This window comes from Lagopus muta, chromosome 1 (assembly GCF_023343835.1).
Source record: "Lagopus muta isolate bLagMut1 chromosome 1, bLagMut1 primary, whole genome shotgun sequence".
Classification (NCBI taxonomy): domain Eukaryota; kingdom Metazoa; phylum Chordata; class Aves; order Galliformes; family Phasianidae; genus Lagopus; species Lagopus muta.
Genome location: NC_064433.1, coordinates 5,771,412 through 5,790,659, shown reverse-complemented (window position 1 = coordinate 5,790,659; position 19,248 = coordinate 5,771,412). Strand labels below are relative to the sequence as shown.

The 19,248-nt window shown below is 38.5% G+C and overlaps 1 protein-coding gene and 1 long non-coding RNA gene across 4 annotated transcripts in view; one reads left to right on the top strand and one right to left on the bottom strand.

The window, feature by feature from the left end:
- Positions 1-10,167, top strand: part of LOC125696515 (uncharacterized) — a 48,655-nt gene extending 38,488 nt beyond the window's left edge. Inside the window, exon 3 of the long non-coding RNA XR_007378367.1 lies at positions 9,051-10,167. This is a non-coding gene — a long non-coding RNA (uncharacterized LOC125696515). The remainder of the gene's footprint in view (positions 1-9,050) is intronic.
- CELF2 (CUGBP Elav-like family member 2) overlaps positions 1-19,248 on the bottom strand; it is a 564,102-nt gene that overhangs the window by 291,894 nt on the left and 252,960 nt on the right. For all 3 annotated transcript variants that reach the window (XM_048952217.1, XM_048952225.1, XM_048952171.1), the window contains one exon: positions 10,181-10,216. Coding sequence is in view for 1 of the 3 variants with exons in the window: in XM_048952171.1 (XP_048808128.1) it covers positions 10,181-10,216 (36 nt within the window). In the remaining 2 variants the exon portion in view is untranslated. The remainder of the gene's footprint in view (positions 1-10,180; positions 10,217-19,248) is intronic.

The window sequence follows — 19,248 nt, the reverse complement described above, 5'->3', positions numbered from 1 at the left end:
CAATTACTCATGACATGAATAATAATATTTCATTCTTGTTACATAGAAGTTTTTAGTTGCAGGAACTTCTGCTCCCTTCACGATGTGATCCTGGAATGAGAGCTCACAGCAACTGAGACACAGGAAGCCATGGTCCCTTTGGCATCTGTGGTGCATTACTGCAGCTATATCTGCATCTCCAACAGAAAATCTTAATAAAGTAAATAATTTTTGAGGAGAAAGATGGGCTCCTGACCTCCAAGACCTCACAGATTTCCTATCACAATGGTCCAAATTTATAGCCTGGGTCAGAAAAACTCACTTGCCATTTGAACCTATGTTGACGACACCTGCAGCTGTCCAGTGCATTTGATTAACCCAAACCACCAATGTAAATAGCTGTAGGAGCTATCTAGGCTTATATTTTGAGCTTCCAGTTTGAGATAAACCTCAACTCTTACGTTTCCAGTGTATGCTACCAAAATGGTGTTTCTGGTGTGTCACACTGAATAACATACTTTAAAGCAGTCACAGGCATGGGTTGAGGGTTGGACTAGATGATGTTCATGGTCTTTCCAACCTTAATGATTCTGAGATTCCTTTTCTTTCTTGATCAGGTACAGCTGCCTGTAGTCTTATTGACAAAGCCAGGACGAAATCAGATAACGCTCATTTTCCAACAGTGGGCAGCAATACTCGCTGTAACATTGCACTAACTGGTGCAATAACACTGATATCAGTAGGACTCTTCTGAAAATTAAGCACATGATCTGTTGCGAGATGAGTATATAAAAGTCCAGAGGCCAAATATGCAGACAGGGCTGAAAGTCACTTCTGTATTTTCTTATGCTAAGTGAAGCCTGGCACCTTGTTTTCTCTCATCTTTTCTCTACAGCCATTCATTAAAGATAGATTATGGCAAACAGACATGACTTACATGTTCTCTACAACATCATAGCTTTTCTAAAGCATAAGAGCTCGCTGCAGGAAAGGGTGCAAAAGACTTACAAATTCCAGTGGTTGGAATGAAAAATATATTCCACTATAGCCCAGCTAGGAAAAATGCCATGCCAACACTTTACAACTGTAGAAGTGCTGCACAGGACACAACTTGCAAAATATACTGGGAGGACATACAGAGAAAGTAGGGTAGGTCCTCAGTGGCTCAGAACTGGTAAAACATCATCACTAGTAATAGTCACAGCAACAGAACAGCCACTATGAGACTGTTCTGAATGCGTGAGATTGGGGCTCACGGTTGACTTTTGCTGACCGCAAAACCTTTAGGTACTGCCTAGTTATAATGGCAAGCTCCAGATGTGAAAATCTGCATCACCTCGTGGGAGGAATCTCAACTCAGTGCCCTGCAAGAATAAAAAACAGTCACCAATTACTGCTTGCAGGTCTTGTGCCTGGTTTTATGTAATGTATCTAGTCCCACTGCGATCATTGCTTTTTAAAAATGTTTAACATTTATGGACTCCAGTAAAAATGTTTTTAATATAAGGTAGATGAAATATAAACCATTAACCTTGAACACTAGGGAATAATGTGCAAGGGTTTTGGTGTTTCGGTTTTTTTTTCTTTTCTTCTTTTTGTTTTGTTTTTTAACTGTTAAATATTTTAGTAAGAGTAGTCTAAGTTTTGCTAAGATAACAAATCTTTTGAAATCATTCAAATATTTGCAATTTTTGCAAATGATACAATATTGCTTATGTCATTAAAAAATTGATACTCAAAAAGCAGAGAACATTGAAGAGAGGACTAAACGGTATCTTTGCTGTCCTACGAGTAACAGTATAGGTTTTCTGACATTGTCCATCCATGTCTTACTACTGTTCTTCAAGGACCAATGGTAAGGATCACACTTACAAAATGCTGTGTATCAACAATTCATTTCTAATTATTTATTAAACTTATGACATAAGAGTAAATGCACAGAGAACATGACTGGGAGACTGGCTGCATCAGAGGGCCATACTGCCATCTACATGGACCTGGATAGGCTGGAGGGTGGGCTGACAAGAACCTCATTAAGCTGAGCAAGGAGAATTTTAGAGTTCTGCCCCTGGGGAGGAACAACCCGTGACATCAGGACATGGTCAGGCACCCAGCTAGAAAGCAGCTCTGCAAATAATGACCTGGGGGTCCTGGTGGACATCAAGTTGAATACAAGTCAGCAATGAGCCCTTGTTGCTAAGAAGGTTGACAGTAATCTTGTCTGCATTTGAGTGTCACCAGCATGTCAAGGGAGGTGATCATTCCCATTTGCTCAGCATTGGTGAGGCTGTACTGGAGTGCTGAGCCCAGTTCTAGGCCACCAGTACAAGAGAGACCTGGGCATACTGGAGGGAGTCCAACACGGGGCCACCAAAATACTGGAGCACTTCTGCTAAGAGCAGAGACTGAGGGAGATGGGACGGTTCAGCCTGGAGAAGAAGAGGCTCAGGGGGATCTCATCAAGGTCTCTAAGTAACTGGAAGGTGGGTGCAAACAGGACGGAGCCAGACTCTTTCCAGTGGTGATCTGTGTCAGGTGCAGAAGCAATGGGCCCAAACTGGGACACAGGAGGCTCTCTGTGAACATCGGGAAGCAATTCTGTGCGATGCAAGTGATGGAGCACTGGCACAGGTTAGCCAGACTGGTTATAAAGTTTCCTCCTTGGAGATCTCCAAAAGCCACCTGGATATGGTGCTGAGCACCCTGCTCTGTGGCCTGTGCTCGAGCAGAGGTTGGATGCGTTGAACCCAGAGGTCCCTTCCTCAGCCATTCTGTGATCCTGTGACAAAGCTCTGTGTCAATCACATACCTATGGCATAGTTTACTAACAGAAAGCTCTTCCACATCAACAAAGCTCTGCTAGACTTCTGCTGCTGAGTAGCTGCTACAGAAGCAGATGCGTATTTTTTTTTAGCTTCCCCCTTCCCCCCCCCCAATGTATATTTACATCTGAGATTATTCTCAAAAAGTTTTGTTCCTTCCACTGACTTTCGAAATAACTTTACTCTGATGATCTTCAATACTTAAACACTGCTCAAGCAAAGGAGATACAGAAATGGCTAACATTTTAACAAGCATTTTGACAGGAAAATAAAGCTTGGTAAAGGATTTGTGTTTTAAGATTGCTCCCTTTACTGTTTCTTATAACAGACTGACCACTCAGTACCCACCTGTAATGTATCCTTCCTCTGTCTTCATTCAAGCTACTGTTCAGAGGCTCATTTTTTATGAGAAAACCTAATACTGAAGTCAAATCTTCTCCCCAGACCAATGTAAATTTAACTTTAACCAGTAAGATACTGCAGCACTGTTAAGTGGAACAGATAATGAACCTAAATAACTGCTCAATCTTATTAGTGTAGCCCTCATATACCTTCCATTTTACTTCAAGCCCTGCTGCTTAGCATTCATACTGCCTGATTTGAGACTAAAATTAGATTATAGGAATGCGTGCTTTTTACAAGAGGTCTTTTATTTGTTCCATAAAGTATTTAGCACTCTTTAGGCGCTGTATAAATAAAAATAATCACGATCTTGGAATTCACCTTCAGGAATGGAAATGAAGAGATCCAAGTCCTTTCATTTCTGATGCACATTATCCTCATTGGGCACATTCAGATGGCAAGTCTTTGTAAGAAAAGTTAAAAAGATGCTTGGAAGTCTGGTAAAGGTGAATAAGAGAAGAAAAAAAAAAAAAAAAAAAAGAGAATACGTTTCTAGTTTTAGAGTTTTACAGTAGGGATTAAAAATAAAAGCCCTTCCAGACTTTTAAAATAAAGATCTGCTGTCAAATCCATTAATGTTTATGAGAGATGCTCAGGATTGCTGGTGAGAAATGGTGGTGGGTTCAAAACCCAGGTCACTGAGCAAAATCACTTATGCTCATTTTAAGATTCAATAGCTACGAGTAATTAGGAGCCATTTCAAGACTGTGAGAAGTGATTTCTGAGGGCTCTGCATGGTGGAAACAGTTATCTGCCTTCTGGGTCAGAACTGTATCAAGTCCAACAATCACTTCTGTCTGACTTTCCCCCTCCTTCCCAGAGTCTATATTTAGCACTTAAGTACCAAATATCGAAAGTTTTTTGAGGTTAAGCATGCCATTGTCCTCAAAACTCCAGCAGGCATCAGCTTACATCATTTGCTGCTTTAACACTTCTAAAACTCAGCCTGCTAGTACTCACCTTAAATTAAAGCTATCATCAGGTGAAACATCTAGTTAACGCTGTTCCCCCAGGCTTTACTTTCAGGCAGCATAGAAAGAAAAACAATTCCCCAAGGTTATTCACCCTGTCCTGAGATAATGCACCTATTTCTTTTCATTTCTCCCTTGGTTCTTTACGCAGAGTGTGTTTGTGACACCTACATTTAGGCAACGTGGATCCTACCATTGGTACCTTTGTAATTTTCGAATGCAAGTCATCAGTAAGCACATATGGATAATCACCTCTGTGTTTCTTAGACTCCTCTTAAGATTTTAAAAATATCTCTCCAGAAAGGGATCAGATTGAACATAAGTGTGTTTTAACATTTACATCAGCTGTAAATTTTCAACTTAAATTTTGTATATTTTAAAAGGGATGTTAAAAAAAAATAAAAAAGAAAAAAAAAATTCCAACAGCTGCCATAATGAATAACTCCATGTCACATTTTAATGGTATTGAAGTTTTCTTCAAAAAAAAAATAAAAATCAGAATAGCGAAGAGAATTTTAATATTCTTTCTTCAGGAAAACAGATTCACCTTACAATCACAGCAAACTCATTGCTATCTCAAATCATTACTGTTACTTACATTACTGCCCCTCAGAAAGACCAAACAGCATCAGAGTATTATTGTACAGTGCATATAATGGATAATAGGCAGTCCTGCTTGCAGTACAGAAAAATAGCTCAAAATGGATGAAAGAAGGTATAATTTAGAAATAAGCATCTGAGGCACGGAGAATGTCAAATGTAAGATTTTTTTAAATGATTAGTTAAATTTGAGTCTCAATTTAAAGTAATGATTTTCTTCAGAAAGTGGCTGGCATCCAAATTGTGAAAAACCTGCTCTTTCAAACAGTTGACTTTAGAACATTAAATATCGAGGGCTGAAATCTTTTTATTTTCCTTTTAATGATGTGGTTTCAGAAAAGATACATGATGATATCATTTCTAAAGACTAACTCTGGTTAGCTACATATAGTTTGACATTCAAGAGATTTTAACGTTATCAGCTACCACTGCCTGCCTCCCAGTTTTCATGACCTATTATTTATATGCCTTTAAATGAAAGTGAGTTTCATGAAGGGATTTAGAGGCAGAAAGCAGAATGTCTGCATTCAAAGACAGGGTCACAAGTGGACTATACCAAATCCCTGCTTTATACAAAGAAGAATAAATTTCAGTAAGTCTTGTATAAAGGTAAGGAAAATTGTGTTGTACACTGGGACAAAGAAACGTATGCTGTAGGTATTCAAGTCTGACATCAGCAGCAAAGCAGTTCAGGTCTCATGAAAGGACATCCACCCAACCAGCCAGCCAGCCAGCCAGCCAGCCAGCCAGCCAGCCAGCCAGCCATCCATCCATCCATCCATCCATCCATCCATCCATCCATCCATCCACCCGTTCATCCATCCACCCGTTCATCCAACACAAAGCACAAGCAGGGAAAGGTATAATCTGGTGTTCTTAGAATGAGAGAAATTGTTTGTCAAAAGACTTTATCCAGAAGGGGTCCAGAAGAGCAGAGATGGCCAACCTCAGCTACTTCATCTATGCAATACCCATAAAGATAGCAACTGACTTGGATTTAGTCTACATCCTTACTATTGTCAGGAAAAAAAAAAAGATCCTTTTCATTTCATAGTAATTAAAATGCTCATGGATATTTTATTAACTCACTCTGCAGAACCACATAGAACCACATTTTACAGTTCATCCAAGCACTTACAAGTAGTTACTTGGGTGAGGCTGTCAAGACAGAAATAATTCAAAACCTTGTGTACTTAGTTCCTTGGAAGACATATCATTCCCTAACACAATGGTATTAGAAAGACTGCTGACAGTTAGTGATCAAGAGATTTCATTTTGCTTGTCATATGGTGGGTTGTCAATTCTTCTTTTCCCTTTAGATAAAAGCTTAGTTGCATTAGATTTAAATAATGGTGAAGTTGCAGGTTAACATTGTTCAAAAGTACTGAAGTAACTTCAGTACTCACATTCTACTTTCAAAATGCTGTAGACACGCAGGAACATGTCTCTACAGTAAATGGAATTTAGACATCATTTAAAGAAATTTATGGAATGTGGGAGAATAAAATTTTAAATCAAGAGGGGCTACAGTTTGTACCCTACTGCAGATTGCTGGTTTAAAGTACACGAGGTCCAGAAATTACTGTGGCTATAAGAGAGAATTTGAAAGACTTAAATTTTGAGTATACCTTTTTGGCACACCAATGTATTCTTGCTGTCATGTTTTGTTGCAGATTTCATCCCACCTTTTCAGAAAAAAAGTTCAAATCATACTTCTAAGATAGCCTTCACCTCAAAATCCAAGAGGAAGCGACCATTTAAACTTTACTCTGACCGAGTAAACAGCAAAATCAAGTCACTACATATAAGATGAGAACAAAAATTTTAGCTTTGTTATCATTACTAAACTGAAGCAACTAAATAATCCATGTGGTTTGTCCATATTTAAAATATTTGTTCTTTCTAAATATAAAGAATCTTTCACAGAAGCAAACAGAAGGGGCTAGAGACTGAAACCATTCCTTTGATATTGCAGTGGGGTATTTTCTTGTTTAAGCTCCAAATATCATCTCCCTCATGCCCGTAGGGCTTTGCACTGTTCACGAGCACTCTACCTCACTAAATTACATCTCTCTGGACATGTTTCTAGCTTAGATCAAATGATGGTCTGTGAAGGGCTGGTTGCAAGCTAGGGTACTGCAAGGCTTTAGGAGCTTATCTTCATTCATAAATTGTTCTGCATCATACATAAATTGTGGGTCTCTCAATTTAAGATATATATGCTTTTAATAATTTTAGTTTGGTCTCTTATCATAGGTATCATGTATATAATATGGAGAGCAAATGCAGTTTGAAATAGGACTGCTATAGTAGTTATAGCACATCTAGAAGGAAAAAAAAAATAGGCCAGACCTTTATTAAATTTTAAAGTATGTCTCTGCTACATTCTTGTAAAGATCCAAATAGGGTATTCAAATCTCTAGAGATCACCAGTATAATTTCTTTATCATGTTCCATTTAAAATTTAATTATGTAGTCTACAACAAGAAATATCTGAGTACTCTAAATAGGTCATGCAATGAACAACTTAATATTATTATAAAGTTTTCCTTGTGAAGATCCTTTCTTTGATGTGCTGTTGCACACAGAAATCCTTTCTTCGAAAAAACAATATACATTCACAGACATAATAATGTCATTTAATATAAAAGTGGTAAAGCTTCTTCAACATATTTTAAGTTGAAATTTCCAATTCCTGCTCAAAGCTTCCCCCATCAGAAATAACTGGTAAATTAGAACTGACACAATATACTCATACAGAATATTCTTGTATCTTTCTACAGGCAAAGTTAATCTATTAAGTTTCCTTATAAATGATGTTAACTAACTCAGATTTTCCCACTTCTTTCTATGAATGAAACACATTCTTCAGTGACAAAAAGTAAGGTAATTTTTATTTCCTCCTTAATTTAATCATTAGAAACCAAGAAGCAGTATCTTGTGGAAAATGACTACATTAAAAAACCACCATTTACACAGACACTTTGTTACAGGCACATAAGGAGCCTATCTTGATTACTTTAGAAGAGAAAATATTCTTTCCTGTAAATTCTTACTATTTATATTTCTGGGAAAAAAAAAAATATTCCTAACTTCTCTCCAGTAATTCAACTATGTGCAATTCAGAAGTTTGGTTTTGCCTGTACTGTTTGTTTGTTTGTTGGATTTTTTTTAATAGCAGCAACTAATTAATGTCACTAGTGCCTAAATCTTTCTGATAGCTGAACAAGACTCAAGTACAGACTCACACACCTTACAATGAAGATCCTATCATCAGATTTAGAACTGCTTGAAGTGTGTTGGATCAGTCCTGGGAACAAATACATCCATTACTGCCCAGAGAAAAGGCATTGTGTTTCACTGCATAAATAGAAGCTGGATTTCTAGAAATACTGAGTATTTTTTTCTGTCCCATTGGATCAAACACAACTAGCAGAATTACTATGGGAAAGTGATAATTAGTTGCTGCACTTTGAAATGAAATTAAAATTCCAAAGAGTCGTTAAGGTTGGGAAAGATCACAAAGATCACCTAGACCAACTATCAATCTGTCACCACCATGTTCATCAAATCTATTGTTCAGTGTCATGACACACGACATGAAGTAGTTTCAGAGTATGGACTGGGAAACGATGTGCTGGTGGTGGGGAAATTAGACTGTTTCACAGTTATAATTAATTACAGCAAAATGGTTCACTTAAAGTTTGAATGAAGAACATAAAATATCAGATTAATACATGAAAACTGAAGATTAAAAGCCCCAAGGAAACTCTTGCTCAGAGAAATGCAGGAACAAGTGAAGCCCAGAGAAGGCTGAGGACCAGCCAGTCTGCATGCAGCCACAAACATTTGTTTAAAATCTAGACAAGATCATTGGTTTTAATATTTATAACATAATTACATTGCCTTCTGCACATTGTTTGTATAATCTGATTTTTACTTGCGACATCTTGCCATGGTTGAAATTAAAGGCTTGTGGTAATAACTTGAAAAACACATTTAGGCAATCATTAATGGCAAGTATGAAACTGGATGTTTATTCATGCACCTGGATCTCTTGTTTTAACTTTAAATTAAAGTGAAATTCATTTCAGCACTGCAAGGACTGCATGTTTCCAGTATATTAGTCATACAATACCTAACCAATTAGGAGCATGAAAGCAAACTGGAAACATTTTAACGCTAAAGTAAATAAAAGACACTCCAGACTTTGTTGAATCTTTACTTTTGTTCTCATTTTATATGAAGAACTGTGATTTTCTTTCTTTTTTTCAAGGAAGTTGAATAAAATCTTGGTCATTGGCTTGGTCATTGTGCAGCCCTTCAAATCCTTGGTGAAACTTCACCATTGTAACTGCTTGCACAATCAAATAATGGTAAGTCATAAAAAAGAACTTAATGAATAAACAACTGATATAAATTTTGAACCTACAAAACAAAGTGATACATTAGAGAGGTGTGGAAAAAAAACATCCAGTTCTGTGAAGATCTGCATTCATGCAGCTTATCAATACAGATGAGTCAACTAATGAAACCCCACATCCCATAAAGGTAGACAATTTTTCTCTGCCTTTGAAGCAGAAATAAATCACATGTATTACCATGCCTAAAGAAAACAGATTTTTCTGTTGAATTATTCCTTTATCTATTATATGAACTACAACATTGCTACAAATCAGAAGATATAAAAACACTCCAAACCATTATTTTGTTAAACACCACCATATTTCACTGAGCAAAACTGATGGCAGAAGAGGCAAGAAACACGAGACCACCATTTTTTAACTCACTAGTCATCTCTATTATGTGACAGATTATCACATCAGATTTTCCCCCTTCTCTCCACTCTTTTCTCTATCTGCATGATAACAGCATTTTAATGCATCCTTTGACAATATGTAGGCAAGTCTCTCTTCAAAAACCTCTATTGCAGCCTAGGATCCTGTCTAATTCTATTATTTTATGAAAAGCTTTCCCAGCACAGAAGAATTTGATCTAAGCTGTTCTGCTTTCCAAATGAAAATGTCTTAAGATCGCAGTGTTTTTTTCTCCCCAGTCTCCAAGTTTCCCTCCCCTCTTCCCTCAGGTGAAATTTAAAGCAAAAGGAAAACCACCTGCAGTGGGTATCATTGCACAGCTGGCAGAGGAGCACAGCTGGGTTTTCTATTTCTTAGGTACAACAACTATGCTAAGCCTCAAAAAAACCTCCAACCTGTTGTAGGCCATAGAGTATGTTCGCTCCAGTATTTCACGGTCACATTTCCCTCTCCTCCCTGCATGCCCAGTTCTCAACATCCCTGCAGTTTTCTGTAGGAGAAGGATCGTGTTCTGTCCCAAAATGTCATATGGTCTTCTAGCAGCTTCCAGACATTGATACCCAGAGTCAGTTTAGAGCCACATGCTTACCTTGGTAATGCTCCAGATAACTCTGTGGCAGTCTCTCTGAAAGACACAAAGTGAGGAAAAATTAAGTTTCTCTTTAGAACAGCTATAATTTTTTAAAACATTTTTATACCACTTGTATTTTATAGGAGTGCACACACACTCAATTTTATATGCAAATGCGTCACTGACGGATGCAGAATCTGTACGATCATATACACAAGAATGTGAAAAACAGACGATAGTGTGTGATCTAAGGACTTCCTCAGAATAAAATTCTCAATAGCTCCATTACTCATTTTTAAGCATAAAATTATCACTCCTTCAAATGCCAGCACTGTGTGATATCCTACATAGCTAAAATGCAGCACTGGGCCAATTTTCCACTGGAAAAAGTTCCCTTTTTCAGTTCTGCAGCAACAACAAGGGATTAGACATATTTATGATGATGTCATGCACTGAGAAAATGCCGAAATATGTGTGACCCTCTTATCTTGGGTTTTAGGCAACAGTTATTTTGCAAATGTTTTGTTTTTGATCCACTGTACTCATTTGAATCTACTTTGTGGATGTGCGATACGCCTAGAGGGAAACAAAGTGTGAGATATCAAAAGTGAGCTGTTGTAACCAGTGTTACAATAATGTAAAAAGCCATATTAAAGCACAATTGAATATATTATCATTACCTACAGAATCCTTAAGCTACATTGCAGATCTACCATCAGTGTTTGTCTGTGTCACCCCTTTTAACACAGAATCACAGAGTCATGGAATCATCTGGGCTGGAAAAAGCCTTCAAAATCATCTTGTCCAACCATCAATCTGACCTACTGTGTCTCATCACTATTTTCCTTAGTATTACATCCACAACTCTTAAATGTCTCCAGAGATGGGGACTTGACTACCAGCTAGTTCCAACACTTGCCCATCTTTACATGAAGAAATTCTTCTTGATATCCAATCTAAACCCTGGCACAACTTGAGACCACAACTTTTCTTTGCGTCTCAGCTGTGCAGTTCAGTGGTCACAGAAGATTCCTCAAACATCCTAGATTTTTGCTTCAAAAAGTACAGATCAGAAAAGTGCTCAGTGGATGCAAAGAAGAATAAGCAGAAAATAAAGACAGTCTACATCATTTTCCTGCATGCTTTATTCAGCAGCAGTCCAACACACACACAAGGCCTTTGAGAAGTGCCACAGCTCCCATCCAGCAGGGGCTGCCAGGTAAGCTCCTAGCAGGTACCTGTGATGAACAAAGTCCATGGTGTAAATGACATCAAAAGTGAGAGAAAAGAGAAAGAGGAAGAGAATGGAAAGAGATAACATAAAATTAGAGAGGAGCAATATAGACTTGGTTTCTATGGGAAAATTTGATGCAGACATTAGATGCATTACTGTCGTTAAAACTTCATGCATATTGGTATCACTTTATTCTCCAAGCTCTACTTATAATCTATACATACAAAGAATTTTCTGCAAGCTGTCAATGAACTTAATTGTTAAATGGTTCCAATATCCAGGAAATTTTCCCCTTCTACCTCTAATCACAGACACCATCTCCTTTCATTCAAATGTTTTTGGTGAGGCTGGGCATTTCTTTGTTTCTTCCTCTAAAGTGACTACCTACCTCTTAGCCACTTACTATTGCTCTTGTAACAGATTGGCACGTTATTGCTTTAGGGAATGGGACCCCAGTTTATAAAATAGCAGTTGGTCATCCAGCTTAAAAAGACAACCAGGCAAATCAGAGGTTGCAGCAAGAAGCAGAAGAATTCACGTTCAAAAGAGAATATTAAACTGGAATCGTATTGCCAGCTTCTGACCAGAGCAGTGAGTGATTGGTGCATCTAAATTTCTAAAGATTTTCATTTTTGTTAAATAACCCACTCTGCAAGAGATGCCAGCCTTATGAAAATAATTATGCAATAGTCAATACTCTGGTAAAATATCTGAATGTGACCAGAATCTTAAACAAAGATGTTGCAGGCCTTTAGCATATAAATTTTTAATGTAATTAATCGTGTTGCCAGTTTTACATTTGGGCAGATCAAATTCCAATTTGAAGCAAAAATGTGTAAGGTAACAATTTTTCAAATACAGATCAAGCTCACATAAAAACGTAACTTGCACATAAAAGAGAAGAAGCCTGATTACTTCCCAGCTATTCAAAGTTTTTAGCTTCTCATCAAATCATCAGCGTTTAAGACAAAAAAAACCCACCACCACCAACAAAAAAAACTAATCAACCAACCAAAAACTTCAGAATAATAAGCTAAAAATATTATTTTCCTAGAAAACAAACACAATGATCCTGGAAATAAATAGCACACTGACTGCTGAAGATGGTTAATGTCCACTGTGAGTGCGCTATAAATATCAGGAATAGCGGCACTGCTCTATAAATATATTTCATGGGAGTTTAAAAAGAAAATCTTATGGAGCAAATTACTCATCAAGAATACCCTTAAAGTTTATTTAAAGATAATGGGTACTCATTCTCCAGTATTTCAAGAAACTGAAGCTAGACTTATACAACAAAATTTCAGATTCCTGCTACTCCCAAATGACGCAGAAAATAAACACGAATGAAAAAAAATCTTGATAAAAACAGGAGGATTACACTCAAAAGGACAATGAATATAAGATCATGTATTTTCATGTCCTGTCTATGATATCCAAGGACAACCTTGAAAAAGAGTGCAGGTATAAGCCTAAATGCTTCATCCAGACTGCCTCAAATCCCACTGAAATCAGTGCCAATGCAAATGTGATGAGCTAATGCATAACAGCACTAAGGACAGAAGAGGACAAGATTAAGGAGCCTGGAAAAGCTGTTAGGTAGGAGATGACATTACAGTCACAGAATTTCCAGGAAGGTCATTTACAATTTCCAGGTATTTTTCATTCAGCTATGCAGGACAGATCTGGGACAGGATGATCCACCTATGGAAGGTGTTGAAGCCAGGAGGATGCCAGGTGGGAGGTCTGCACCTCAAAATGCTGTCCTGTAACCCATGGCTTTCCTGAAGTCAAAATGAAATTTTCAAACTGTTCTCTAGACCTGCAAGGGGCTTTGATCTACTGAGGAGGCTCTGCACCCTCCAGAGATACATCTTTAATCTCAAAAGCCAGAAAGCCAGGGTGGGCAAATGAAATACCACCCCACACTCATATTTTGCCATTTCTCTCCACAGGCTGAAAAATCCTTCCCACAGGATCCGAGTGGGATGTGTACCAAAGCAGAAAAGTATAAATATTTTAGTCAAAACCTTATACTGAAGTGGAAGTGGGAAGATCTGCATAAAGATGAGCAAACAGACTTTGCTGCCTAATGGTCTTGTTTAGAGAAAGTTGCTCAGGAGAACTCTTCAGAATATTTGGAAAGTGTGGTGTTTGTATTAAATGCTTTGTTCACTGAGAAATCATATGGTGCCCTTCTCTCAGAGGCTGACTGGCAGCTGTTGTTACCCACCTACGTGCTGGGTTTAGCACAACACAGCTTTGAGGTTTTAACAGTGGAATGTTTTTCTGTGATTTAATGCTTCTGCCAAGATGTAAACTGAGGCACAAGAGGCAGGGCAAGGGTAATCTTTAATGTATTCTCCTAGATGCATGCCAGGAAATTTAACAAACACTCAGTTCAACTCCTGTGAGTCAGGACTATGCTTAGAAACAATTTTTGCTTCTTCAGGATCATGGCCCTTAGTGGTCTGGAAAGCCTTACGTCTCTATTGAGAACGCTTTTTGTTCTGAAAAGAAAAGCATATAGATTCAAGTCAAGCAATGTAGCGGGGTGCTGGGGAAGATGCAAAAAGAAAGCAGCAACACATCTCTGCAATCCTGTCAGTGTTCTTCCTTCAACATCTCACACTTTGAAGAGCAGATAAAGCCCGCCTACAGCACATGAGGCAAACAAGGATAGGGACATAAGGATAAGAGCAAAGCTGAAGAAGCATTCTGTATGGTGTGCTATTAAGAAAGCAGCACAAATGCAAGCAGAAGACTCCCAAAACCAGAATACAGGAGACTTCCAATTTGTGAAATGTGTGTGTTCTACGGTCATGGTCTAAAGCATTTGAGCCAGTAGTCACTGAAGGTCCTGTCTTCAAAACAAGAGACCACAGGACATTTTATTCCCTAGTATTGAGCTGCAGCAGCTATTTCCTGCCCCTTATACTCGCTTTCTTTGAAGCTCAAAATACAATCAAACAAACAAAAAAACAACACAACCCAACAAAGATCAGTTGATATTTCTGTCTCGAGTGAAGTTTTCAACCCCTTACTAAACCCCTTAGCATGTCCAAAGAAGGGCAACAAAGTTGTGACCGATCTGGAGCACAAATCTTACGGGAAGCGGTGAAGGGAGCTGGGATTGTTTATTCTGGAGAAAAGAAGGCTCAGGGGAGACCTTATCACTCTCTGCAGCTCCCTGAAAGGAGGTTGTGTTGAGGTGGGGGTTGTCCTCTGCTCTGCTCCCCCACTCCCAACAGTGACAGGATGAGAGTGAATGGACTTAAATTGTATTGGGAACGGTTCAGGTTGGATAGTTGGAAAACTTTCTTCTCAAAAAGAATGTGGCACTGAGGGCCATGGTTAGTGGGCATAGTGGGGATGTGTTGACAGTTGGAGTGGATGACCTCAGAGGTCTTTTCCAACCTCAGTGACTCTATGATTCTAAACAGAACACTAAAAGTTGAACGACCATTAATCAAAACAGAAAAGATACATTTGTGACCAGAAATAAGCAGAAAATAGGGTATTCTAGAGGAAGACTTGAGAATTCTTATATTTTTCCAGAAATATCCACAGTGGCTGTAGCTGGTTATGCCACCATGTTGACACGGTGAATGTAACAAATGGCAATAAAGTTGGTAACTAAGAAGTCCAACCTTGAACTTTTGCATAACCATGAATTTGTTCTTTGTTTTGTGCCACGGGCAAATACAGTTTGCCAGAGCAAATGATGCAGTGGATGCTTTTGGTCACTCTTTCCTACAGAATCTACAGAGGGAGCAGACTGTAGTACCAAGTGTTTGTATAATCAGCAAGGCTAGAAAAGCAGGATTTGAGAGGGGTCCACAACGTACCGCTGAGTGATTTGATTCCACTCATAGCGTTGATGAATTCTGTGACCACTAGCTCAAAAGGATGCATCCCATTAATTTCAATGGCTTTTAACCAGACCGTCAATAAAAAAGCATTTAAAATTGTATGTGTATCTGTTTGCATGCATACAGCTACTGCTCAGACATGCATCAGTGGTGCACCAAGAGAAAAGACAGCTACTAATTGTCAGTATAAAGCAGAACTAAAGAAAAGTTTACAAAGGGAAATGAAAGATTTTGCACTTAAAGCAAGGGAGAACAACTGAAGAGGAACATTAAATTAGCTTTAAAAGGAAAGCTGTATAGGGAGGAATATAATTACTTAGCTGGAATTTCACCAAGACTTGGGAGTCAATGCCTCTACTCTTGCAGAAAACTGCCATGGGATTTTTAATGACCACAAGTGGTCAGGACATTGATTTCACATTTCAGCTGAAAAATGGCATCCAAAGGCACATTGTCTCTGCTCTTCTCCAAATCACATGGGGCACTGTGTCTGAGTTGACTTGGAAGAATTAATAGAGCCTATTGAAATACCATTATGAGACACAACATGTTTCACTCATCTCAAATGGGATCGTTTCTTGCCCTTTTGGAGTGCATCAAAATAAACAAGCTGTGTTCGGATAGAGCATGAGGTTAGATGTTCTCCTGAACTCTGGTTTTGTTATGTCAAATTTGGTGGATTTCAGGTTTTCCCTTCTTGTCATCATTTGCTTTTAGAATATTTATTTATTTATTTACTTATTTTTAATTTTTAGAACAATACCTTATAACCAGCAAAGATTAAAATAGTAAAAAAGAGTTTTCAAAAATAAAATAAAATCTTCAAAAAGAGAGAGTATGTTGCTCTTCTACATGACACACAGCAAATAAGTACACTGAGTTTTAAGACTTCGTACAGAGTTTAACTAGTGAAGAAGTATCATACATTTGCAGGAGGAATACTGCATAAACAGTCTCTGAATGTGCTATTTAAGTACTAGCTAAATACTCTTTTTTTAGGAAGTGATGTAACAAGTTCATATGTAAAAATCTATTTCTATACAAGCTGACATTCTGCAAGATTATCTGAGAGAGATAAAGGACATGAGCAAACATGCTTGTTGCTTTCTTACCATGATTATTTTTAAAGGCTGCATTTTTCACTGTTCTGAATTTGCTATTTCTGAATTTTTCATTTCTCCTTAGGTAAAAAGGATAGAAAGCTCTGTGTATCCAGTGATAAGAACCTGCCATCAAAATGATGGAATTCCAGGGAGCATCCAAAATATAAATAATACTTCAGTGCATGCCCTCCTCATTGTGACCATTTTCTATATTTCACAAAGATTTAAGTTTCACTTTAACATCCCCCCCAAACATCTGTGAAGTCAGAAATCTTATAACTTAGAAACTGAAGGATAATTCAGGTCAAATTCTGACTCCTTACAATATAGTTATAAATCCCGGGTCAAGATCGGCCTCTTGGTCAAATACCCAGCAAGGACATCAGATAAAAGGGCCTCTCTCTCATCACTTCTTCCCTGGTGTTTAAAAGCAAGATAAAAATTACAAGGCAATAGATCTACAACATGAGCAGCATGCTCATGTCATAGACAGGGATGCAGAAGGGATGCAATTTATTCATGGACACGAGGGGAAAAATGCCAAGGTAGAGAGAAGAAAGATCCTATTCTAGTTCTTAGTTCCAAGGTCAGCTCCTGCTGTCGTGGATGTGTACAACTCTGCTGCAGCATAGGGACTTCTGTTGCTATGTGTTTTCTCAGGGAAGTGCTGCATTTTGAAAGTTAATGACATGGAAATGAAAGGAGGAGGCACCAGGGGTGCAGAATTTGGCTCTCTGGGGTATGGTGAGAAGCAGAAGGAAAACAGATGAGAAATCTTCCGTGGTACTCACTCCTACATCCTTACCCTGTTAGGATGGGAAGGAAAGAAGTGATGCACAGACTCCTCCTGCCCCAGGGAGCTGTAAGAGCTCAGAGGGAGAAATATACCTTCTCCCTTAATAAAGTGAGAAAAAAAGCCCATCTAAAACAGCATATGGTCCTCCCTGTATGCTCATTAAAGTTTATGTATGACCTGGCTGGGCATTTGGCTGACATGTAGTTCATGTCACCACTTCCAGTGGTTGTGGTGTTGAGGCCACCACTTCATCTCCACTATACAAAGAGAAAGGGAGGGGAATCATGTCTGCAATCTCAGCGTTAATTCACAGCCATACTCAGCTGTACAGATGTAGAACTGAAGGATGTTAGTTCTACAGAAGTCATATGAACACAAGGATGCACAAGATATATAAAGAAAGACACAAATTATTTATGAATTTGTGAAATTGTTAATTTCTCAATTATTTGAGAATGATAGACAGAAATGGCCTAGATTCTTCCCTTAGTTGTACAGGGCTGCTGTAAATATCTTCTGATATTTAAGACTCTCATATTTGTGTAGGGTGTGGGGAAGCGTTCAATGTGTCATCTCCCAAAGTGGCTTCTATCAAGTAGTTGCAGTTGGTTAGGTCAAATGTTGATTTTTTCAGTTTAGTGATGAATGACAAAAAAGAAAAACACACCCTAACAAATGTTTTTCACTGAATGCCCTTACCCCACCCTGCCGCCTTGAATTTCACAAGCTATCAGCTCCAAACTTTGGGATTTCCTGATGTTGGATGCTGTCACTAATAAATACAGACTTGAAGCCATTCAAAGAATTTGGAAGCTTTATTTAAACATATTTCAGAGAAGCAACCCAGAGAAGATGCCAAGCTCAGAAATGGCATCTCATGCTGGTCTCAAAATACTTTACTGAATAAGAACAACTTGTATACTTCAGCTATTAAGAATTCACATACTTAATCATGTTCCTACCCAGTGTAGAAATCTCCTTAGTTTTGTGAAGCTGAGGGTTTTTTTGTGTGAAGTAAGATGCTCAAACAAAGGTACCTTAGAACAATTAACATCTAGGAGGAGGATACCTTGCTTGTTGGATTCAATTCAAGACAATATAGTTACTAAACTGCATTGGCAGCTACTAGAAAAAAATGCCACTACCACCATCACACACACACACACACACACACACACACAAAAAAAGTCAACAGTAAAACCACAGCTTTCCAGGTTTTGGGTAGCCTCCTAATTTCCATTTTGAGAGCAGCCACCTCTCTTTGTTTTTCCACATAGAAGAGGGCATCAAATCTTAGAATCATAAAGGTTGGAAAAGACTACTGTGATAATCCAGTACAACCATCAGCCCATACCCACTATGCCCACTAACCGTGGCCCTCAGTGTCACATCTGTCCTTTCCTGTACACTTCCAGGGACAGTGACTCCACCACCTCCCTGAGCAGCTTGTTCCAATCCATCAGCACTCTTTCTGAGAAGGAAGAGATTTTTCCTAATACCGGAAACCTCACAAGGCTGCCCCTTCTTGATGTGCTGCAATGAAGCAGGGATGCTGTATGTGGTCACATGCTGTGCCAGGGGCAGATGCGAATTCCTCTGCCTATGTGCTCTGATACGGAAACAGAAAGCAGCTTCAAAAAATTCTGCAGCTGCTTAAACCAGCTCTGTGGCAGTATTTGACAACTTCAAAAAAGCCTGCCCACCTTCTGGATTCTTATGTTTAAAAGAGGTTTTGCTGGATTCAGAAGGTACTGCAAACAACTCTTCCATAGCTGGCACATCAGTATTGCAGCACTGCCAACATCTCCTTCAGAAATCTGCCCACATTGTCTTTTAGTCCACCTGCTGATAGTCAGTGACTTTTTCTCTACTGGTTGCTTTACAATTGGTCCTCATGATCTGAAAAACAGCAGTGTCAGGTTGAAGTGTGTAATGGAACAGGAAAATGCAGAAAGGACTCTGGGAATAAGACAGCCAGCCAGCAGACCTTTGTCCCATTAGCTGCAGTTCAAAACAACCCTTATACTATTTCCATAAATACTGCAATATTTTCTGGAGTATCTCAGTGCAAACCGAAACAG